The sequence below is a fragment of the Dryobates pubescens genome, chromosome Z (genome assembly GCF_014839835.1).
Source record: "Dryobates pubescens isolate bDryPub1 chromosome Z, bDryPub1.pri, whole genome shotgun sequence".
Taxonomy (NCBI): Eukaryota; Metazoa; Chordata; class Aves; order Piciformes; family Picidae; genus Dryobates; species Dryobates pubescens.
Genome location: NC_071657.1, coordinates 137,063,579 through 137,086,424, shown reverse-complemented (window position 1 = coordinate 137,086,424; position 22,846 = coordinate 137,063,579). Strand labels below are relative to the sequence as shown.

The 22,846-nt window shown below is 47.2% G+C and overlaps 1 protein-coding gene across 1 annotated transcript in view; it reads left to right on the top strand.

Annotated features, from left to right (window-relative positions):
• The first annotated feature begins 8,106 nt into the window (after positions 1-8,106).
• MDM1 (Mdm1 nuclear protein) overlaps positions 8,107-22,846 on the top strand; it is a 32,377-nt gene continuing 17,637 nt past the window's right edge. Inside the window, exons 1-7 of the mRNA XM_054178673.1 lie at positions 8,107-8,268; positions 10,464-10,569; positions 11,584-11,948; positions 12,925-13,059; positions 15,141-15,296; positions 17,839-17,972; positions 21,322-21,421. Coding sequence (XP_054034648.1) covers positions 8,113-8,268; positions 10,464-10,569; positions 11,584-11,948; positions 12,925-13,059; positions 15,141-15,296; positions 17,839-17,972; positions 21,322-21,421 — 1,152 coding nt within the window. The 5' untranslated portion in view covers positions 8,107-8,112. The remainder of the gene's footprint in view (positions 8,269-10,463; positions 10,570-11,583; positions 11,949-12,924; positions 13,060-15,140; positions 15,297-17,838; positions 17,973-21,321; positions 21,422-22,846) is intronic.

The window sequence follows — 22,846 nt, the reverse complement described above, 5'->3', positions numbered from 1 at the left end:
ACAGGATCACAGGCTCACAGGATGTTAGGGGTTGGAAGGAACCTCTGGAGATCTTCAAGTGCAACGCCCCTGCCGGAGCTGCTGTGTGTACCTAACGCAGACAAACACCAAGAGACCAAGGAGCTATTCAGGCTGGTGGCAGCCCAGGACTTTGTTGATCCTGACTACTTGCAACTCTGTGTTTGGCTGCCCACTGAGGGCAGCTAGAGCAGGGCTCATTCAGACATCCTGCACTCACTGGCACTCTGAGGGGCTGCTAAATTTGACTTTCACAGACTTTCAAAGCCAGGAGCCATCACTGGCAGGGACACTGGTGGCAGCAGTGCTGGTGGCCACTGATAGTGACAGCAGGTCCTATATCTGGCTGCAAATACATACTTGAGGAGAATGCATGAACACAATTTGGGAACTACTCTACACTACACTACTCTAATCAATACTTTCAAATCACCTTATTAGAAGGCACCGGAGCCAGTCGAGTAATTGTGTACATCAAATCTATTTTCCTAGCCACAGTGTAGCTAGCACAGTAGTATCTAACCATTTTTGTAGTCTGTTTGTAGATGTAGTTTTGTGTATACAACTGCTGGAGCATTATTCTTAATCCTGTGGGTTAGCAGAAGTCAGTAGGGAAAAGGCATCCATTGAAGAAGGGTGAGAAGGGTGTGTGTTTAGTACAGGTATCTGATCAAGCTGCACCAGTGAAAGCTTGCCATCTGCTGATAATTCTGCTTAACCAAACATGAAAATAAGAACAAGGACTTCTGCACTGCCTTATTGGAGGGTTACTGGATAAAATGGCAGATAAAAGAGTTGACAGCACTCAGGATCCTGAGAACTGCTGCCACTTCATAACAATAATTCTGGGCATCAGAGAATTACTGCTGCAGTGCTCCAAGAAATGGATACTACAGAGGAATATGCAACTTCTTCTCCAAATGGCACCAGTAAGGGAGAAAGGGAGTAACAACTATCTGTCTGGAGCAAGGTACCCCTGCTATCTACAGCAAGTGAGTTCCTCATAATGAGGGGGAATATTTGATCTATGCAGAAGCTACTAATGGCTTTACCTGCAGCTGGGTGCTGAAGCTTTTTTGCCTTTGAGTGTATTGTCCCCATCCCAATCTGTACTCAACACTGCTACAGCTACTGATAAGGTGTATTTCAAGCTATTAATAATGACTTTTGCAATATCTGTAACCAGAAAACACAGTGGGTTTACATACTTCCCCCCCCCCCCCCCCCAAAACACAATTCTATTGTATGATGACCTTTTTCCCCCCACAGATAACAGATAAGGTCCATCTATCAGCATGGATGACAGCCACTGTGGCATATTACACTGACTGATCACTATTTAAACCCAACAATTTTTAGATGTTCCTTTTCCACAGTCTTACCAGATGAACTATGTTGACCCAGACATTCAAAACCTGAACTTGTTGGAACTGTGCTACAGGACTGTTGAAACAGATTCCGGTCTGTCCACCTCCTGCCAGGAGCACCAGGGAAAGGTGGAAAGGGGTTCATATTTGAATAGAATAGAATAGAATAGAATAGAATAGAATAGAATAGAATAGAATAGAATAAAACAGGTTGGAAAAGACCTTTGAGATCATCCAGTCCAACCTATCACCCAGCATCATCTAATCAACTAAACCATGGCACCAAGTGCCTCAGCCAGTCCCCTCTTAAACACCTCCAGGGATGGTGACTCCACCACCTCCCTAGGCAGCACATTCCAATGGCCAATCTCTCTTTCTGTGCTCCTTTTGGATTCCAAAAGGTAAAGTTCAATCTCCTTTGATCAGCGTGGCCAATTCCCACTCCTTTAATGAGCCTTCTAAATGGCTAAGAGTCATGCAGGCTGGATATGGCTCTGAGCAATCTGATCTAGTGTGAGGGGTCCTTGCCCATGTCAGCAGGGTTGGATCTAGATGATTCTGGAGGTCCCTTCCAACCCTGACAATTCCATGATTCTATGAGTCAGCATCATGGAAGTGTGATTTCTACTGTCCTTATCTAAGTAGCACCAAGGGTGTGAGAGCAGATTATTGTTACAGATGGCAGACAGAGCAAAGAAAGAGATGGAAAGGTTTCATTTATCAGAAAGCTCAGCCTATCTTTTACAAACCCTTTTCTTAATACACACACCCCAGAGAGCTTTGGCTGCCTAGCAGATGGCCCTCCACAACGACTCTTAGCCTCTCTGCCTTGCCTTTTGACGTTGAACTGCATTACCTTGCTGACACAGCTGAGCCTGCCCACTCCAGCCCTGAGCTGTCTGGGGCCAAGCTCATGTTTCCATTGTTATGGTGCAGTTACCAATGCATCAGACCATCCTGGGATTACACACATCCTGCCAACAGGAGTTACTCCCCGAGGGGCTGTCATAGCAGATTATTTATGCTGGCATTGCACAATTTTGCTTCTTCACTGTGTAAATCTTATGTAGCTTTTAAAACAGAAAGGAGATGATTTCTACATGAGGAAGAGTCATGCATGCTGGTAATGACTGAGTGTGTGCAGCCCTGCAAGCACACAGAGCAACGCCCTGCGCTTCCTACAGAAAGTGAGATCACTGCTGGTCACAGCTACAAGTTGGGTGTATGCTAAAGGGGATGAGCAGCTGTGGTTTCACGGTGCTCCCCTGGCAAGCATTAGATCAAAATGACATCAAAATGACACATGCTCTCCTGCTTTCCTTTTTCCTCTAAGAAATGATGATAGGAAGGGACTTTTTAGGGTGTCAGGGAGTGATAGGACTGGGGGGAATGGAAAAAAACTAGAAATGGGTAGATTCAGACTGGATGTGAGGAAGAAGTTCTTCCCCATGAGGGTGGTGAGAGACTGGCACAGGTTGCCCAGGGAGGTGGTGGAAGCCTCATCCCTGGAGGTTTTGAAGGCCAGGCTGGATGTGGCTGTGAGCAACCTGATCTAGTGTGAGGTGTCCCTGCCCATGGCAGGGGGGGTTGGAACTAGATGATCCCTTCCAACCCTGGCAATTCTATGATTCTATGTTAGCCACTGGCACCCTTTCATCAGCCTCACACATTTGAAATACCTTATTCTCTTCTATAAGTTTAAAAAAAAAACTTGTGCTTTTATAATCAAAATAAGGTCATGATTAGCAGGTATCAAACTTTGGTTAGGAATCTCACATTATTCTCACTTCAGAGAAGAAGGAATGGCAGAAAGGTCAAGTGTGCTGATTTCAAAGGTGGTCTGATCTCAGACACCTTGGAGTTTGAAGATTATCCTGGATTGCCATGGATGCTAGCAGCCCTTGGTTATCACAGTATCACAGCACATTAGAGGTTGGAAGGGCCCTCCACAGATCATTGAGTCCAGCCCCCCTGCCAAAAGCAGGGTCACCAAGGGTAGTCCACACAGGAATGCATCCAGGTGGGTTTGGAAAGTCTCCAGAGAAGGAAACTCCACAGCCTCTCTGGGCAGCCTGTTCTAGTGCTCTGTCTTCTATGTTCAAGCTTGAACCTGTTGTTTCTTGTCTGGTTATGGAAATCTCTTCTGTGTCTGGTCTTGAGTAAGCAAAAGACAAGTTCTCAAAGGCAGCAGTCACTTTTGACAGCGTTTTTCCCTAAGAGATTGAGTGTAATGCACAAAATAAGTGAATGCTGGGCTGATAGTCAGACCTGTCTGTCCACATCATGTTCATTTTATGACCTTTTTCACGCTTAGAGAGATGTACTAAACAGGCTCCTCTGCAATTCAGAATGAAATGGTATCAGAGGGACAGACTAGTTTAAGATGATAACATTCAAAGCTTTTGCCAAGGTCAAGAACCATTACTGAGGCATGAAGCCAGGATATCTTCAAATCCAGATCCCTTGTAAGCAACAAAATGCTGCCCTTTAATGCCTGCTGGATGAGCTCTGCCACTTGAAAAAAGGGATTGAATTGAGTACTAAATGAAAGTAGATTTAACACTGCAGTTTTAAAATGAGTTGTAAAATCAGATGGAACAAGCCTGCATGAGAAACATTTGGGATTAGGACTAAAACCAGAGGACCTGAGCCAGGCCAGCTGTGCTACTGCTCCTCCCTTTCTCCTGTATTAGTAAGTGCCAGAGGCTACAGACTCTGGAGGTAGAAAATATGTTTCATTGCTCTCGTTTGATTCCCTCAGGCTGACACGTAGAGTGGAGCTGACAGGTTCCATGGCAAGCTGTGTCTAGCCGCCTTTGGCTGGAGGGAGGATTGCTGATACAGTTGTGCTTTGAGTTTTGGCAGGAGATACCATCAATGTTGAGGCAAAAGAAAAGAAAGAGACTTCAGGTTACTGACTCTTAGAGGCAGGGTTGCCTGTGGTATCCAAGTTTATAAGCAGTGTGAGAAACAGGCCATAGGAAGTTCCTCTTTTAGTTAGATGTAATAGTTAGCTATTCACAGGCTGAAGTGAAAGGTGCTCAGGAAAAATCTAGCTATGATAGAATGGTTTGGGTTGGAAGAGACCTTAAAGATCATCTAGTTCCAACCCTCCTGCCATGGGCAGGGACACCTTCTACTACACCAGGTTGCTCAACACTCCGTCCACCCTGTCCTTGAACACTTTCAGGGAGGAAGTATCCACAGCTTCCCTGAGCAACCTGTTTCAGTATCTCACCACCCTTACTATAAAGAATTGCTTCCTAATATCTATCATAGAATCGTAGAATCAACAAGGTTGGAAAAGACCTCAAAGATCATCAAGTCCAACGTGTCACCCAAGACCTCATGCCTACTAGACCATGGCACCAAGTGCCATGTCCAATCCCCTCCTGAACACCTCCAGAGATGGCAACTCCACCACCTCCCTGGGCAGCACATTCCAATGGCTAACAACTCCCTCAGTGAAGAACTTTCTCCTTACCTTGAGCCTAAACTTCCCCTGGCTCAGCTTGAGACTGTGTCCTAGTCTAAATCTACCCTCTTCCACCTTAAAGCCACTCCTCCTCATCCTGTCATTACAAGCCCTTGTAGAAAGTCCCTCCCCAGCTCTCTTGCAGGCTCCCTTCAGGTGCTGGATGGCTGCTATAAGGCCTCCCCATAGCCTTCTCTTCAGGCTTAGCACCCCAACTCTCACAGCCTGTCCCCAGAGGAAGACTCAAGAGGCCTGGGATCAAGAGACAGAGAAGGCCAAAGATAAGGGTCTGGATATGCAGAAAGATGCAGTGAAGCTAAAAGGCAAAGAAACAATGCAAAAAGAAAAATGTAAGGGTCACAAACTGGGTACTTGAAACTACACACAGAGAAAAATGGAAAACCATTTTCATGTGTGGTTGAGCAAGAGCAATCACATCTGTTGATTCATTTGAAGAACGGCAACAAGAAGATCTAAATCTGCTGTGAGCATCAGCAAGGCAAAATAAAACACATATATTTGCTTCATAGGAAATAAAGCACAAAAATGGTGAACCTCTCAAGCGTTACAGCAATGTCAAGTGGCTTGAACTCAAAGCTATTTAAATGTGTTATGCAGCAACTCAGGCTTCAAGTGCTTATTTTTCTTCAACAATGGGCTCCAACAAGTCCTACAGACCAGCTACTGAGGGATGCACATTTACACCAGTCCCAGACAGTTTATGTGCCATAAAACTGCAAGCAATCTTTTCCTTCTTTTCCAGACCATGGGTTTGTGAGTGCACTGTAACTGTTTCTACACATGGCTCTACCTTTATGATTTCAGCACTTATATGAAAATATTGTTAGCAGTCCAAGAGTTTTAGCATTCTTACATCACATTGCTTTGAATTAGTGTGTGGTGAGTGATGTGTATACATTGTGTTTGAAGGAGCTACTGCATGCCAGCAGCCATAAAGAGCATGAGATAAAGATCCTAGCACGTCAGTGACTGACATATTTACTGAAGGGCTTCCTCCACAATCAGCTCTTCCTATCTTAGCTACAAGATTTAAAATGTAACTTAAATCAGTCAGTGCATACAGAGGAACGTGGGTTCCATTGTTTCAGCATAATTTGTTTTGATTTATCTCAGAACAAGGGAAAGGCTTTGTGAGGAATATAATACCCTGCATTTGAGAACGGTGTGGTGTCATATTTTGTTTCTGCATTGAAGAATCAAACCATCTCTGAGTCCAGACATCCCCAAACCAACTGGAAATGCACTAAGTTTGCCTAATTGGAAAACACCCTGGAAGCACACTGAAATTATGTTTGGCTTGGTTTCCACATATATCAAAGAGGAGAGATTCCTGGCTATACTCTGATGTCTGGAATCTGTATTTTGAGCAAGCAGCTTGCCAGCTGGCTTTTCACACTCTGTAACAAGTTTGCATATGACTTTAGAAGATGTACTGAACTAGACCTGACGGAACACAGCAAAATAAACCACTGTAACAACAAAGCAAACTGTTTGGTTTGGTGGACCTAGCAGTTTCAAATGTAATGAGCAAGAAAATTCTAACAGAATGACTGTCTTGATCTTAAAATTAATTAGTAAAGATATGTGAAATTTGGAAGCATTGTCAGTGCAGCATGTTTCTTCCTTCCTCCCCCCCCCGCTTTTGTTTCAGATCAACTTACTTTGCTTGCAAGCCTTTCATTACATGATTGGTGCTTGCTCCTCTCATCCACAGTAAAAACACTGTTGCTCACCTTTTTTAGAGGGTCCAACTGGATCTAAGCTTTGTGTAAGTCAGTGGGACTGGCACCAAATTTTCTTTCTCTGCCTGGCAGGGTGCTTTGCAGTCATAGGATCTGGATGAGCTGGAATGTGCCCAGAGAAGGGCCACAAGGATGATCAGAGCTCCTCTCCTACAAGGATAGATTGAGAGAGTTGGGGCTATTCAGTCTGGAGAAGAGAATGCTCTGAGAAGACTTTCTTGTGGCCTTCCAATATCTGAAGGGGACTACAAGAAAACTGTGGAGGGACTTTTCAGGGTGTCAGGTAGTTAAATACATACATAGAATAGAACAGGTTGGAAGAGACCTTCAAGATCATCGCGTCCAACCAATCCAACCCACCTAAACAACTAACCCATGGCTCCAAGCACCCCATCAAGTCTCCTCCTGAACACCTTCAATGATGGTGACTCCACCACCTCCCCAGGCAGCCCATTCCAGTGGGCAATCACTCTTTCTGTATAGAACTTCTTCCTAACATCCAACCTAAACCTCCACTGGTGCAGCCTGAGACTGAGTCCTCTTGTTCTGGTGTTGGCTGCCTGGGAGAAGAGACCAACCTCTGCCTGTCTACAACCTCCCTTCAGGTAGTTGTAGAGAGCAATAAGGTCACCCCTGAGTCTCCTCCAGGCTAAGCAACCCCAGCTCCCTCAGCCTCTCCTCGTAGGGCTTATGTTCCAAACCCCTCACCAACTTTGTTGCCCTTCTCTGGACTCGTTCCAGCAAGTCAACCTCCTTCCTAAACTGAGGGGCCCGGAACTGGACACAGGACTCAAGGTGCGGCCTAACCAGTGCAGTGTACAGGGGCAGAATGACCTCCCTGCTCCTGCTGGCCACACTGCTCCTGATGCAGGCCAGGATGCCATTGGCCCTCTTGGCTGCCTGGGCACACTGCAGGCTCATGTTCAGCCTACCATCGACCAGCACGCCCAGGTCACTCTCTACCTGGCTGCTCTCCAGCCACTCTGACCCCAGCCTGTAGCTCTGCATGGGTAGTGATGGGACTGGGGGGAAGAGAGCAAAACTAGAAATGGGTAGCTTCAGATTGGATGTTAGGAAGAAATTCTTCCCCATGAGGGTGGTGAGACACTGGCACAGGTTGCCCAGGGAGGTGGTAGAAGCCTCATCCCTGGAGGTTTCTAAGGCCAGGCTGGATGTGGCTGTGAGCAACCTGCTGTAGTGTGAGGTGCCCCTGCCCACGGCAGGGGGGTTGGAGCTAGATGCTCCTTGAGGTCCCTGCCAAGCCTAACGATTCTATGAAAGCTCTGGCTCACGAAGCTCACGCTGCAGCTGGGGGAGGTATCCGCGACCAGCAGCCGGCCCTACTAAGGCTGCAGGCAGGGAGGGTCAGTGCCCACGGGCAGGAGTGTAAACACATTGCCTAAGCCCTTTTGTTTAGTCGATCTGCTTTGCCACCTTTATTACCGCATTCTCGGTTCTTTTCAGTTTGGAACAGCCGGGGAGAGCAGGGATGAACGTCAGTGACGGGAAGGCGGTGAAGGAAGCGAGCCCTGAGGGAGTACCTGAACAAGAGGGTGGATTAGACTCTCCTGACTGCGTGCTGAGGTCGGGTGAGGTGGCCAAGAAGGATCGGCAGCTGGCACGCCATTGCACAGGCTACAGAACGGTAAGGGGACTCATTTTCTCCTTTCTCTAGCATCGTGCTTGTACCAACGCGTTGATTTTTTTAACTAGGCGTTCAGTATTCCCCTGGCTCTGTCCTAGATCAGCGCCAAGCGCCCGGCACTACTGATTGCCAGGCCGGTAGGCGCACAGCCTCCCCGTCCTCCTTCCTGGCCACACGAAGCCCTCATCCCGCCGTAGGGAGGGGAGGCGGCTTTTCCTATGGATAAATACCACAGAGCCCCCGAGGGCAGTGCCGTGAGGGAGGGCGATGGCGCCACGCGTCCAGCACGGCCCGTGAGGGGAGCGCTGTGAAGCGAAGCCAGCCAAAGCAAAGCAAAGCTGCGGCGGCGACTGCCCGGCGTGGCTCGCGCTGCTACCCGCCCCTGTTGGGCCACCGCCGCGCAGGCGCCTGGCCAGGCCAGGCGAGGCGGGCCTGGGCGGGCCGATCTGGGGCTTTGCTGGATGTGACACTGGAGGAAGGGTGGCGTTGAGGGCCGTGGCCGTACCGCCCGCGCTTCGCCATGCCCGTGCGGTTCAGGGTGAGGCTGCGCGGAGCTGGCGGCAGGCGGCCGTGGGGGCGGGTGTGTGGGGGGGTGTGTGCCTGCGCGCCCCTGCGGGCCGCGCGCGGCGCGGGCGGGCAGGCCTCGCGCCCGGCAGGCGGCGGGGCAGCCGGCACAGACGGGGCGGGGGGGTGGGGGTGCAGCGGCTCCCGGGGTGCCGGCGGCGAAGCGGCGCTGGGGGAGACGCTTGCGCTGAGGAGCGCCGGCGAACAGCGACGGAAAGAGCTCCGTCGTGAAGGCGCCGCGGGGTTCAGGATGCGTTTGTGCCTGAAACGATAGTCACTCACAAGATGTAAATAAGATTGGGGTGGGTTTTTTGTTCGCTTATGGGTTTTTTTTTTTGGGGTCTATTTTGTTTGTTTGTTTTTGTCGTGTTGATTGTGGTGTGTTTTGGTTGGGGTTTTTTGTTGGTTTCTTTGGTTGTTGTTGATTGTGATTTTTTGTTTTGGTTTTTTATTGTGTTTCGGGTTGGTTTTGTTGTGTTGGTTGTGGTGGTTTCTGTTTGGGTTTTTGATTTTTTTTTTAAGTGATTTTTTTTTTGTTTGGGTTTTTTGGTGAGGTTTTTGGGTTGGTTTTGCTGTGATTTTGTTGTTGTTGTTTGTTGTTGTTTTGGGGCTTTTTGTGGTTTTGTTGGTTGTGGTGGTTTTTGTTTGGGTTTTTTGTTTGGTTTTGTTGGTTGTGGTGGGTTTTGTTTGGGTTTTTTGGTTGGTTTTGTTGGTTGTGGTGGTTTTTGTTTGGGTTTTTTGTTTGGTTTTGTTGGTTGTGGTGGGTTTTGTTTGGGTTTTTTGTTTGGTTTTGTTGGTTGTGGTGGGTTTTGTTTGGTTTTGTTGGTTGTGGTGGTTTTTGTTTGGGTTTTTTGTTTGGTTTTGTTGGTTGTGGTGGGTTTTGTTTGGGTTTTTTGTTTGGTTTTGTTGGTTGTGGTGGTTTTTGTTTGGGTTTTTTGTTTGGTTTTGTTGGTTGTGGTGGTTTTTGTTTGGGTTTTTTGTTTGGTTTTGTTGGTTGTGGTGGTTTTTGTTTGGGGTTTTTTGTTTGGTTTTGTTGGTTGTGGTGGTTTTTGTTTGGGTTTTTTGTTTGGTTTTGTTTTGTTGGTTGTGGTGGTTTTTGTTTGGGTTTTTTTGGTATGCTTTTTGGCACATAGAATAGAATAGAATTAACCAGGTTGGAAAAGACCTCAAAGATCATCAAGTCCAACCTATCAGCCAACACCATCTCATCAACTAAACCATGGCATTAAGTGCCCCATCCAGTCTCTTCTTCAACACCTCCAGGGATGGTGACTCCACCACCTCCCTGGGCAGCACATCCCAATGGCCAATCTCTCTTGCTGGGAAGAATTTCTTCCTCACATCCAACCTAAACCTCCCCTGGCACAGCTTGAGACTGTGTTCTCTTGTTCTATTGGTGGTTGCCTGGGGGAAGAGACATGAAATTGTTTCACGTGTTCTCTGCAGCTTGGTTAAGTTGGTTTTTGCTCCTCAGTGGGGCTGGCTTTGGAAGAGGCAGAGCAACCTGCCAGCTTGGCTGAATTCTGCCACCGCCTTGTTGGTGTTTTTCCCCATGGAGATCTGTTACCCAGAGCAGCGGAGAAGCAGGCTATGTGCCAGGCACCTGGCTGACATCTCTCTGTTTGCTGCAGGGGCTGAGTGAATATAAGAGAAACTTCAAATGGAAAGCCCCTGAGTGTTGTAGCCCGTCGCCACAGCAGAAATCCTTGTGGGCAGGACTTCGGTCGGATCAGTTTGGTAAGCACAGCGCTGTCCAAGCCTGGCTTGGAAAGAGTGTGTCTGAGCAGCAGCAGACCTGGGAAGGTTTTCCTTGACTGAGTGCATGGGTGCAGTGAAGTGGTAGTGTTTGCAGGTCGTGTGCTCTTACACAGTCAAAAGGTTCCTGTTCCTGGTTATCATTTAGAATGTGTTTTCAAGTGCTGTGTTCTTTGTGGCTGTGCTGAAACTTTCACGAGATCACAGGATGTTAGGGCTTGGAAGGGACCTCCGGAGATCATCAAGTCCAGGACCATAGAATCTTAGTGCAGGTCACTTCATAGAATCAATAAGGCTGGAAAAGACCTCAAAGATCATCAAGTCCAACCTATCACCCAACACCTCCTGACTAACTAAACCATGGCTGCAAGTACCACGTCCAATCCCTTTTTGAACACCTCCAGGGATGGTGACTCCACCACCTCCCTGGGCAGCCCATTCCAATGGCCAATTACTCTTTTTGTGAAGAACTTTGTCCTCACCTTGAGTCTGTGTCCTCTTGTTCTGGTGCTGGTTGCCTAGGAGAAGAGCCCAACCCCTGTCTGTCTACAACCTCCCTTCAGGGAGTTGTAGAGAGCAATACGGTCTCTCCTGAGCCTCCTCTTCTCTAGGCTAATCTAGCTTCCTCAGCCTCCCCTCATAGGGCTTGTGCTCAAGACCTCTCACCAGCCTTGTTGCCCTTCTCTATTTATATAAAACCTGAAAAATAATTGGGTTCTGACATGCAGCATAAACTGAGTCCCAAACAGGAAGTCTTAACCTGTGCAGAGCGTGTAGATGGAGGCATTGGGTGACCTGTGAAGGGTGGGAACAGTAACATTCTAGTTCTAAGAGGAAGGGCCTTTGCAGACAGAAGACAAGCTTTCACAGCTGTGCCCATAGGATGTCTTTCCTCAAAGATACTAACACATTTTTTTCTGGCCATCAGCTCTTGTAATAGAGTGACACTGTGCCTTGAAGAGAATCTGTTGGTTAAACCTAGCGTGTCTGTTTCAGGAATCACAAGAGAACCAAACTTCATTTCCAAGAGAAGGGTACCATACCATAACCCACAGATTTCAAAGTCCTTTGAATGGCCAGGGGATTGTGATTTGGATGACCCAGTGGAAGCTGAAGAAGCTCCCAGGGCTGCAGAGGTGCACACAGAGCCCAGCAACAACGATGTGATTCCGGAAAGAGCTGAGACGCCGGAGGGACCCAGGCTCCCCCCGAAAGTTCGGTCACGTTCGGTAGATTCCACAGGAGAAACAGCTCTTGCCCTTGCAGAAAGGGACATGAAGAGATCAACTTCTGCAGCTCCACTAAATCAAAATGGACCATCTTCATCTCCAAGAAAGGAATTGGGAAAGATGGGCAATGGGGTAAGGGGAGTTACTTCTTTATGTTTAAAATTGATGAGTATCAAGATTACTAACCTGAGACAGCAGTTTGATGCACATGCACCAGCCTCTGTTGCCTAACTCTTTTCGTAGTTCTGTGTTTGGATTGTCAACATTGGAGCTTCTCTGTTGGGAGGGCATTCCTTGGGAGACCAGATTTTTGTTCCACTTAGATCAATAGGAATTTGTCCTTCGTGTGCCATCACTGTTGTTTTACACAAGGATTTAGCCAATAATATCGTATCCCTGGGGGGCAGTAAGAAGAGTGTGTCCAGCAGATCAAAGAAGGTTCTCCTCCCCCTCTACTCTGCCCTAGTGAGGCCCCACCTGGAACATTGCATCCAGTTCTGGGCTCCCAGGCACAAGAAGGACAGGGATCTGCTGGAGAGAATCCAACAGAGGGCTGCAAGGATGCTGAAGGGACTGCAGCACTGCCTGATGAGGAGAGGCTGAGAGCCCTGGGGCTGTTCAGTCTGGAGAGGAGGAGACTGAGAGGGGATCTGATCAATGTCTATCAATAGCTGAGGGCTGGGGGAAAGGAAGGAAGGGACAGGGACAGCCTCTGCTCACTTGTGCCCAGGGATAGGAGAAGGGGCAATGGATGTCAACTATAGCACAGGAGGTTCCATCTCAACAGGAAGAACTTCTTCATTTTGAGGGTCCCAGAGCACTGGAGCAGGCTGCCCAAAGAGGTTGTGGAGTCTCCTTCTCTGGAGCCTTTCCAGCCCTGTCTGGATGTGCTCCTGTGTGACCTGTGCTAAATTCTATGGTCCTGCTCTGGCAAGGGAGGTTGGACTCCCAAGATCTCTAGAGATCCCTTCCAACCCCTAACACCCTCTGATCCTGTGACTTTCTGAGTTTGTTGGTCATGATGTTAAAAAAGTACTTTGCATTCATTGAATGTATACAATGAAAGGGAAAAAATGGGTGTTAAAAATGCCTTTTTTTGTGTTGTCAGCTTCACAGAGCCCTTCAGAGAAAAGCAGACATGAACATTTCACACTTAAGTACTTTACCCAGAAACTCTGAATATCAAAGCCAATTTGTTTGGAGGAGTCCTCATGAAAAGTCACCAATACTTGCAGCTGAACAGGTAACTTAAAAGAAAGTATTCATTGACATTTTGGAGTTTTTAATGTACCAGCAATGTTGCTTACCTTCCAAGGCTTCCTTTCTTCCTTTTCTGGCAAGGGAACAAAAAACTTGAATATTGTTGCATGATTTGTGATTTTTTCCCCCCCTCTCTCAATGTACAGCAGTGCAGTATAATTAGATTTGTTTCCCTGTGATTCTTTACTGAAGTAAGGTCTAATGACTTGTTCTCCTTATCCCAGGTAGTATTCCATCCTTTCTAACAGGATCATTTTCTTCTGATTGCATTAATTCACTTTAGGAGCTCTAAGATCCTACTGAATGCTACCTTTCATTTTTATAGATTTTATGTTATCTATTATCTCTACTCTGCCCTGGTGAGGCCCCACCTTGAATATTGCATTCAGATCTGGGCTCTCCAGTTCAAGAGGGGCAGGGATATACTTGGAGAGTCCAACAGAGGCCTACAAGGATGCTGAAGGAACTGGAGCACTGCCTGATGAGGAAAGGCAGAGAGCCCTGGGGCTGTTTAGTCTGGAAAGGAGAAGACTGAGAGGGGATCTGATCAATGTCTATCAATAGCTGAGGGCTGAGGGTCAGGAAGGAAAGGACAGGGACAGGCTCTGTTCACTTGTGCCCTGGGATAAGACAAGGGGCAATGGATGGAAATTACAGCACAGGAATGTGCACCTCAACTTGAGGAAGAACTTACTTTACTGTAAGGGTTACAGAGCACTGGAACAGGCTGCCCAGAGAGGTTGTGGAGTCTCCTTGTCTAGAGATCTTCAAAACCTGCCTGGATGTGTTCTTATGTGACCTGCCCTAAGTGGTCCTGTTTTGGAGGAGGGTTGGACTCAATCTCTGGAGGTCCCTTCCAACCCCTAGCACTGATGTTGTGATTCTGTGTGTACAAGTACAGCATGTGTCTCATACCCCTCACAGTAAGGAAGTTTTCTCTCATAGAATAACGTGGGTTGGAAGGGACCTTTAGGATCATCAAGCCCAACCATTAACCCAGCACTGCCAGGTCACCACTAAACCATGTCCTGCAGCACCACATCTCCAAAGCTTTGCAGACCCTCCAGGAATGGGGACTCCACCAGTACCATGCCTTCCATGTATTGCTTACCCCCTACAACTGCCCATCTTGAGCTCTGCCTTCTGCACTAACCCTCTGGCATTTTGGTCCCATCTGATTAGCTGTGTTCCTGTGCAATAAAAAGCTGAGGTGTTTTAGCTTCCTAAGTAGTGTCTGTTGCCTTGCCTTCTACCCTCTCTCTTTTCAACACACAGTTGTGAATGATGGAAAAAAAATGACACTTTTTTGCTTCATAATAAAGGATTAAATGGATAGACAGAGAGCAAAGCAGTGAAGAAAGGAGTAACCCAATCTCATCTGAAATACTTGCTGGCTCTGTTGACAGTGGAACATGGAGCTAAGTCCCTAATTAAATGAAAAAAAACAATCACAGAATTACAGAATTGTCAGGGGTGGAAGGGACCTCAAGGATCATCCAGTTCCAACCCCCCTGCCGTGAGCAGGGACACCTCACACTACAGCAGGTTGCTCAGAGTCCCATCCAATCTGGCCTTAAATCTGGAGGTGGCTTCCACCACCTCCCTGGGCAGCCTGTTCCAGTGTCTCACCACCCTCATTGGAAAGACTTTCTTCCTAACATCCAATCTGAATCTACCCATTTCTATTTTTGTTCTATTTCCCTTAGTCCTATCCTTCCCTGACACCCAAAAAAGTCCCTCCCCAGCTTTCTTGTAGCCCCCTTCAGATCCTGGAAGGCCATAATTAGGTCTCCTGGAAGCCTTCTCCTCTCCAGACTGAACAGCCCCAACTCCCTCAGTCTGTCCTCACAGCAGAGCAGCTCCAGCCCTCTGCTCATCCTTGTGGCCCTTCTCTGGACATGTTTCAGCACTTCCATATCTTTGTTGAGATGGAATTTCCTGTGACCCTCTTCTTGCTCATGTGTGAGTGTATTTGCATGAATTGGTTAACTGATGCTGAAAAACTACTTTTGAGGTAAGGAAATTGCACTTGGGTGGGCTTTTTATGCTTTCTTTCCCATCCAGGTTATCAGCAACACAAGTAAATCCATGCCTCCACCTAAAACTCCTGCAATTACTTCTGAACCTGCACGTGAGAGAAATTCCAAGGAGTCTCCTCCTGTTAAGGATCCACAAGAGGGAGGTGCTTCACATGGGAAGGAATCTCTGGTTCAGGAGCAAGTAAATATTTTTATTGTTCATTTCTAGAAATGTGGGTTCATTGTGAAATCTGTTAGTTACACTTCAGAGCTGTTGCTGATGACACTGGACTCAGTAGTGGGTTTGCTATAAAAGCCTGAAAGGAGCATTATACAGCTCTGCATGGTCTTAGTGGGGTTTCTGGAGCGGGTTCTGTAGTGAATGGTTAGACCTCATCTTGAGAGGACCCCTGCTGAGACCTCATCTTGAGCACTGTGTTCAGTTCTGGGCTCCCCAGTTCAAGAGTGGAGGGTTCTGGAGCACAGCCCTGTGAGGAGAGGCTGAGGGAGCTGGGGTTGCTTAGCCCAGTGAAGAGGAGGCTCAGGGGAGACCTTATTGCTGTCTACAACTACCTGAAGGGAGGTTGTAGCCAGGTGGGGGTTGGTCTCTTCTTCCAGGCAACCAGCACCAGAACAAGAGGACTCAGTCTCAAGCTGTGCCAGGGGAAGTTTAGGCTGGAGGTGAGGAGAAAGTACTTCCCAGCAAGAGAGATTGGCCACTGGAAAGTGCTGCCCAGGGAGATGGTGGAGTCCCCATCCCTGGAGGTGTTCAAAAGGGGATTGTATGTGCCACTTGGAGCCAGGGTTTAGTTAGTCATGAGGTGTTGGGTGATAGGTTGGACTTGATGATCTCTGAGGTCCTTTCCAACCTTAGTGATTCTATGATTCTATGATATACAAGGCTCTTCTTGTAGCTCTCTCTCCTCCCTGTTAAAACAGAGCCATTGTCAGACAATGTGTTTACCAGGACCATTGCTGCCCAAAATGCACATTAAAGGGAGTACCTGTGGCTCAGCTTTAGCCATTGGTACTTTTGATGTTCTTAAAGACTATTGTTGGCTTGGAGGCATTGTGATTTAAAACTGGGACCTGCCCACTGCATTAAATCTCCTCTGAGAATGAGCTATTTGATGCCCCTTTTTACCTCTTTTGAACAGATGTGAAGAAAGCTTACAAGGTGTGAGGGTTTCAGGAAGCATTTATTTCTTTTAATAGGTTATGAGGTGATGTTTTCCCAAGAGAGCTAATAGAGGAACAGAAGGCTTGAGAAGGGAATTTTGTTGATAGTTTCTAAACCCCTTTTTGCTTAATAGTGGAATCTTTGATTAATATCTTGGATGAAGCTTGGGGGGGTTTTGCTGTGGATGTTTCTTTTTTCTTGAACAATTCAAACAGAATCTTTGAAGATCTCTAGCAGCATTGGAAATCATGCATGAGACTTCCAGTATCTGAAGGAGGCCTACAAGAAAGCTGAGGAGGGACTTTTCAGGGTGTCAGGTAGTGATAGGACTGGGGGGAATGGATCCAAACTAGAAGAGGGGGGATTCAGACTGCATGTTAGGAAGAAGTTGTTCCCCATGAGGGTGGTGAGAGACTGGCACAGGTTGCCCAGGGAGGTGGTGGAAGCCTCATCCCTGGAGGTTTTAAGGCCAGGCTGGATGTGGCTCTGGGCAACCTGCTGTAGTGTGAGGTGTCCCTGCCCATGGCAGATGGGTTTGGAACTGGCTGATCCTCGAGGTCCCTTCCAACCCTGACAATTCTGGGATTTCTGAGAGGATAAAATAAGCAGGAAAAAAAACCTCCCAAACAACAAAATCAGCAGATACAGCAGATAAGCTTTGCTGTGAAGACAGAACAAATCAATCTGATCCTTTATAAAGCAGAATGTCAGCAAATCAGATTTTTTTTCCCTTTGGTTTATTACAAGGTGTTTTCTAGTGCTTGACTGTAAAGCTGGGAGCTTTTCATTTTGCAATTTATCACACATTCATAGAATCACAGAATGGTCTGGGTTGGAAGGGACCTCCAAAGCTCATCCAGTCCAGCCCCCCTGCAGTCAGCAGGGACATCCCCAACTAGATCAGGCTGCCCAGAGCCCTGTCCAGCCTCATCTTGAATATCTCCAGACATGAGACCTCAACCACCTCCCTGAGCAACCTGTTCCAGTCTTCCACCACCCTCATGCTAAAGACCCTGTTCCTAACATCCAATCTAAATCTGCTCTGCTCTAGTCTGAAGCCACTGCCCCTCATCCTGTCACTGCAGGCCTTTGCAAACAGTTTCCATCCTCTTGTAGCCCCCTTCAGGTTCAGGAAAGTTGTATTAGGTCTCCCTGGGTCCTCTTCTGCAGGCTAAAAAAGCCCAGCTCCCTCAGCCCGTCCTCATAGCAGAGGTGCTCCAGCCCCCTGAGGGCAGAGATCTATGTGTTCAGTGTCACACAGCTCGGGTCAGAATGCACACCTGGTGTTTGATTTCTGTGTTCCATGTTCCATGAATTTTGAGAAGCATACAAAATGGGTCACCTGACTCACTCAGGGTTGCACTCAAGAGTCTCAGCTCTGGCATCTGGCTGGTTTCTTGCTGCGTTAACAAAGGAACGTGGTTCTTGGGGTGTCTTAAAGATGCAAACCAGCTAAACGTGACAATGGAGTGAACTCCTTGCAAACAGCTTGTTGTCAGGAGGGGTGTGGGAGCTTTCCAGACTGTCAGCTAATGTGGTATTTTTAAAACTATCTTTGCCTTAGAGTAAGAGGGAAGAGCCGATTCAAAAGCCAGCAGAAGATGCAGCAAAACAAGGGAAGTCAGAACACAAACAGCCTAAACAAAAAACTAAGCAACATAGCAGCCCAAAGCCCCTCTCTTTACATAGGAGTCATGGGTATGTATGAAATAGGAAAACCTAGCCTAGTGAGTAGGTGTACAGCAGCCTGAGTGGTGCAAACCATGCCATGCCCCCTTGCAGGGTTCGAGCTACCTGTGGGTATGTCTAAACCTGGTGTTCATTTCCATCCCCTCCTCTGGGCAGCCAAAGTGGAAGCTTTGTAGCCACACTTGTGCAGTTCAGCCTCTGGTGCAGTAATAATATCATTCATAAATTCAGCATGAATGAAATGCAGTGGATGCAGTGCTGCTGCTAAGATTTCAGCAAGTGAAAATGGTGTAATCACCTTTCAAGCTGCTCTCCTGTCCTTGCTCTGTGCCTTACAGCTGTGGTGATTGTACTTGATGTCTGCTTTTTCTGGTCTGTATGGCAGAATACAGAATTAACCAGGCTGGAAAAGACCTTTGAGATCATCCAGTCCAGCCTATTACCCAACACCATCTCATCAACTAAACCATGGCACTGAGTGCCTCATCCAGGCTCTTCCTAAACACCTGCAGTGATGGTGACTCCACCACCTGCCTGGGCAGCACATCCCAATGGCCAATCTCTCTTGCTGGGAAGAATTTCTCCCTCACCTCCAGCCTAAACCTCCCCTGGCACAGCTTGAGACTGTGTCCTCTTTACCTTCTGTCTCAGACTACCAAAAGCAAATAAGAGGTAAAGGGAAGTAAAGAAATCTGTCCCCTTTAGGGTAGTCTGATCAGCATGGAATGAAGTTGCATGCCACTGAGTGCTATCAAAATGGTTTTTATTCTCCTGTCACCTGTGCTGCAGGATCTGAGCTCATATTTTCATGTCTACACATCTGAGATGTGCCAAGAAAAATCAAAACCCCCAAAGGATGAAGGTTTTAAAGTGCATAAATGAATTAAGCCCTGCTGTCTTTGTATGTCCCAGTGATTGCTTTCATTCCCATGACTTGCAGTTTTAAGGCACTACATTAAAGATAGGAGAAGAGGTTTAGCTAGGTCTGAATGCTGTTGGGTGTTGGGAGGTGGTAATTATGAAGTAATTACCCCAAATTCTGGGGAATAAAAATTGCTTTATGAGAGAGTGAGTGGGTAGTTACTGTAGTGGAAACTTGGATTTTTCATAGCTCTTTGACAGAGTAGTTTGTAGTTCATTTTTGTCAGGAGTGGTGTGTAAAAGTCTTCATCATTTGCTATGACTCACCCATTTAAGGACCAATTTTTGCCTCTCAGGCCTTCAGTGTGGCAGCACAAGACAGAAGTTTCCAAACCAGTGATGGGGCAAATTGCTGTCAAAATGTGGAAGCTCTTAATATTCAGACAGGCCTGTCACTCTGTATGCAAGCTGCATTGCCTGCCTTGGTTTTGCAGCACAGTGACTGGGATCAAGGCACAGCAGTGATGTGGGGTTTTTAGCTAGCCCATTACCTTTGCAACCAAACCAGAAGGAATTCTGTTAGCTTCAAAGAAAGGGAGATATGGAAAGAAATTTTGAGTAGAAAGGTGGGTTTCTTTGTTGTGTTTTTTACCTTGGTATTTTCCTCTTTACACAGTGCATTTACCTCTGACTTAAGGCTTTTATGATCTGTTTCTGAAGTGAAAAAGACAGCTTTTCCACCCAGCAATGAATGTACTTATATAACAAAGCAGAATTAAAACCAAAGCTGCTAAATCCACAGTTGAGTGCTAGAGGAATTGGGAATATTGCTTATTGCCTTCTACAGGTTACATGGTGTTAATTTTTCTCTGTGTGTGTGTGTTTAAGTGTGGCAGAAGGAAAAAAGGAACCCATCTTTTGAACTGCTGAGGCCTTTGGAAGATCAAAGCAAGCAGGACATAGTTAGATGAATTATAGTGACCATTGTTCTGGTAGTCAGATGTTTCTAACCCAAACAGTTCACCCCACCCATGTGCAGAGTGCCTTAAGAATGGAGGTCATAGGAGGAAATGTCTCAGACACACTAGTGCCAAACCAGGCTCTTGTGGTTTTTTTAATACACCTTCATAGAATCACAGAATTGTCAGGGTTGGCCTCTGTGCCTAAGATAGAAGCCCATGATTCTGAGAGGAAGACAGTTAAACTGCTCCTAAATATTTCTAGCTTTCTTTTAGGAGTTGCACAAGCTGCAAAGTAGAACCACAAAGCAAAGGAAAGGGAGAATCAAACTATTATGGTATGTTTACCTATCTAGTACATAGACACCCAACCTCTCCTTGAATTTCTTTCAAGTCAAGGAATCTGAAGCTGTGTCCTATGCCAGTGGCAAGCTACAGGAATGCTAATGGGTAAATCATAGAATCATAATCATAGAATCATAGAATTGTTAGGGTTGGAAGGGACCTCAAGGAGCATCTAGCTCCAACCCCCCTGCCATGGGCAGGGGCACCTCACACTACAGCAGGTTGCTCACAGCCACATCCAGCCTGGCTTTAAAACCTTCCGGGGATGAGGCTTCCACCACCTCCCTGGGCAACCTGTGCCAGGCTCTCACCTCCCTCATGGGGAAGAACTTCTTCCTGACATCCAATCTGAATCTACCCACTTGTAGTTTTGCTCCATTCCTCCCAGTCCTGTCACTCCTTGACAACCTAAAAAGTCCCTCCCCAGCTTTCTTGTAGCCCCCTTCAGATACTGGAAGGCCACAATTAGGTCTCCTCAGAGCCTTCTTTTCTCCAGACTGAACAGCCCCAACTCCCTCAGTCTGTCCTCATAGCAGAGCAGCTCCAGCCCTCTGCTCATCCTCGTCGCCCTGCTCTGAACACCTTCCAGCACCTCCAGATCCTTCCTGTGATAGAGGCTCCAGAACTGCACACAGTGCTCCAGGTGTGGACTCACCAGAGTGGAGCAGAGGGGGAGAATCCCCTCCCTGGCCCTGCTGGCTCTGCTTCTCTTGCTGCAGCCCAGGCTCTGGTTGGCTCTCTGGGCTGCAAGTGCTCACTGCTGGCTCCTGTTGAGCTTCTCCTCCCCCAGCACCCCCGAGTCCTTTTCTTCAGGGCTGCTCTCAAGCCAGTCCCTGCCCAGCCTGTATCAGTGACTTAGACCAAGATGCTGCCCTTTGCATTGAAACAATTAAGGCTTCTGTGTGTATTACACTCTGCTGATTTGGCTGTCAGGGGAAAGGCTTCCGGCAGAAGGGTCGTGAGGAAAAACCAACAGAATTAACTGCTGGAAGAGCCACCAGCTGTGATTAAGCTTTTTCACAGCTTTCCTGGCTGGGCTGGGCTGGTATGGATGAGTTGTGTTTCAAAGTGTGCATTTTTTACATCTCAGCCCTGATACTTAGGTGCAAATATCCTTCTCACTGTGGATACAACTTTCAAACTGCTTGTTCTGTCTTTTTTCCACCCCCCTCTCCTCATTCTTGATTTCTTAGGAAGATGAGCACTGAATATAGGTCAAAATTTTTGTCTCCAGCCCAGTATTTGTACAAAGATGGAGCTTGGTCTCGGATCAGGAGTAAAGGTCTCAACCAGGTGAGTATTCTGAAAGAAATCTGAAGCCTGAATATGCTTTGGATTTTGATTTTTAGATGCAGAACACCTTTGAATTGTGATGTTTATGAGATACAGTTTTGAGATTGTAATGCTAATGACTCCAGCTCCCAAAGGTGAATATACAGAGACATTGAGGGCTACAGGGATGATGCAGCACTGCCTTCTGAGGACAGGCTGAGAGCCCTGGGGTTGTTTAGTCTGGAGAGGAGAAGACTGAGAGGGGATCTGATCAATGTCTATCAATATCTGAGGGCTGGGGGTCAGGAAGGAAGGGACAGGGACAGCCTCTGCTCACTGTGCCCTGTGGTAGGACAAGGGGCAATGGATGGAAACTCCAGCACAGGAGGTTCCACCTCAACATGAGGAAGAACGTCTTCACTGTAAGGGTCCCAGAGCCCTGGAGCAGGCTGCCCAGAGAGGTTGTGGAGTCTCCTTCTCTGGAGCCTTTCCATCCCTGTCTGAATGTGTTTCTGTGTGACCTGTGCTGGATTCTCTGGTCCTGCTCTGGCAGGGGGGTTTGTCCCTTCCAACCCTTGACATCCTGTGATCCCTTGAAGTTTTTAAGGCCAGGCTGGATGTGGCTGTGAGCAACCTGCTGTAGTGTGAGGTGTCCCTGCCCATGGCAGGGGGGTTGGAACTGGATGATCCTTGAGGTCCCTTCCAATCCATTCTGTCCTTCAAAGCTGTATCTAACCCTGCTTCTGATAGCTTCTTGAGACTCATCCTTGCTGAAGGTGCCTTCAGAACTTTCTCCCTTAGTTGGCAATGCACATGTGAGTCCAAAGCAGACTTTCTGAAGGTCTGAGACCAAACAGGCAGAAGACTGCAACAGAATCCTGGTGTGAGCTTAGCTGTAGTGATTACTCCCAGACTGCTACTCCAGATACAAAGGATTGCTTTTCAGCAGGTTGACTAAAAATTCTCTTTGAGTTTGGCCTTTGAAAAATGAATGTGAGCAGTTCATAATCACAGTAGGACTCTCTGGGGCCTGTGTCCTGCTGAGATAATGCTCCCTCTGAGTGACTGAAGGCCAGGGTTGTCCTTTGTGCTTCTTCACAGCTGGCTGGAGACATAGTAGTTTTCCTCCCCCTGCAGTGTCCTGCTGCTCTGGATTTACAGTTTTTCTGTTGTGGCTATCATAATTAATTTTTAATTCTTCTCTTTAGAGGGAATAATCCAATAGATCACCTCAGACTTCAAACTCTCTTCTTAAAATGCCAAGCACATGTGTTTAATGAGCTGTTCTCTGGAAGTTTAGTGGGTCAAAAGGTGGGATGTTAGCCCTAAGTGGATTTCCAACTGCTGCATTCAGTCACTTTTAGTGGGTTTAGTGGAACTTGGGCCACTTCACTGTGTTCCTTGCAGGAAGATTGATGCAGGAAGTCTAGCATAAAAGAAGAATAA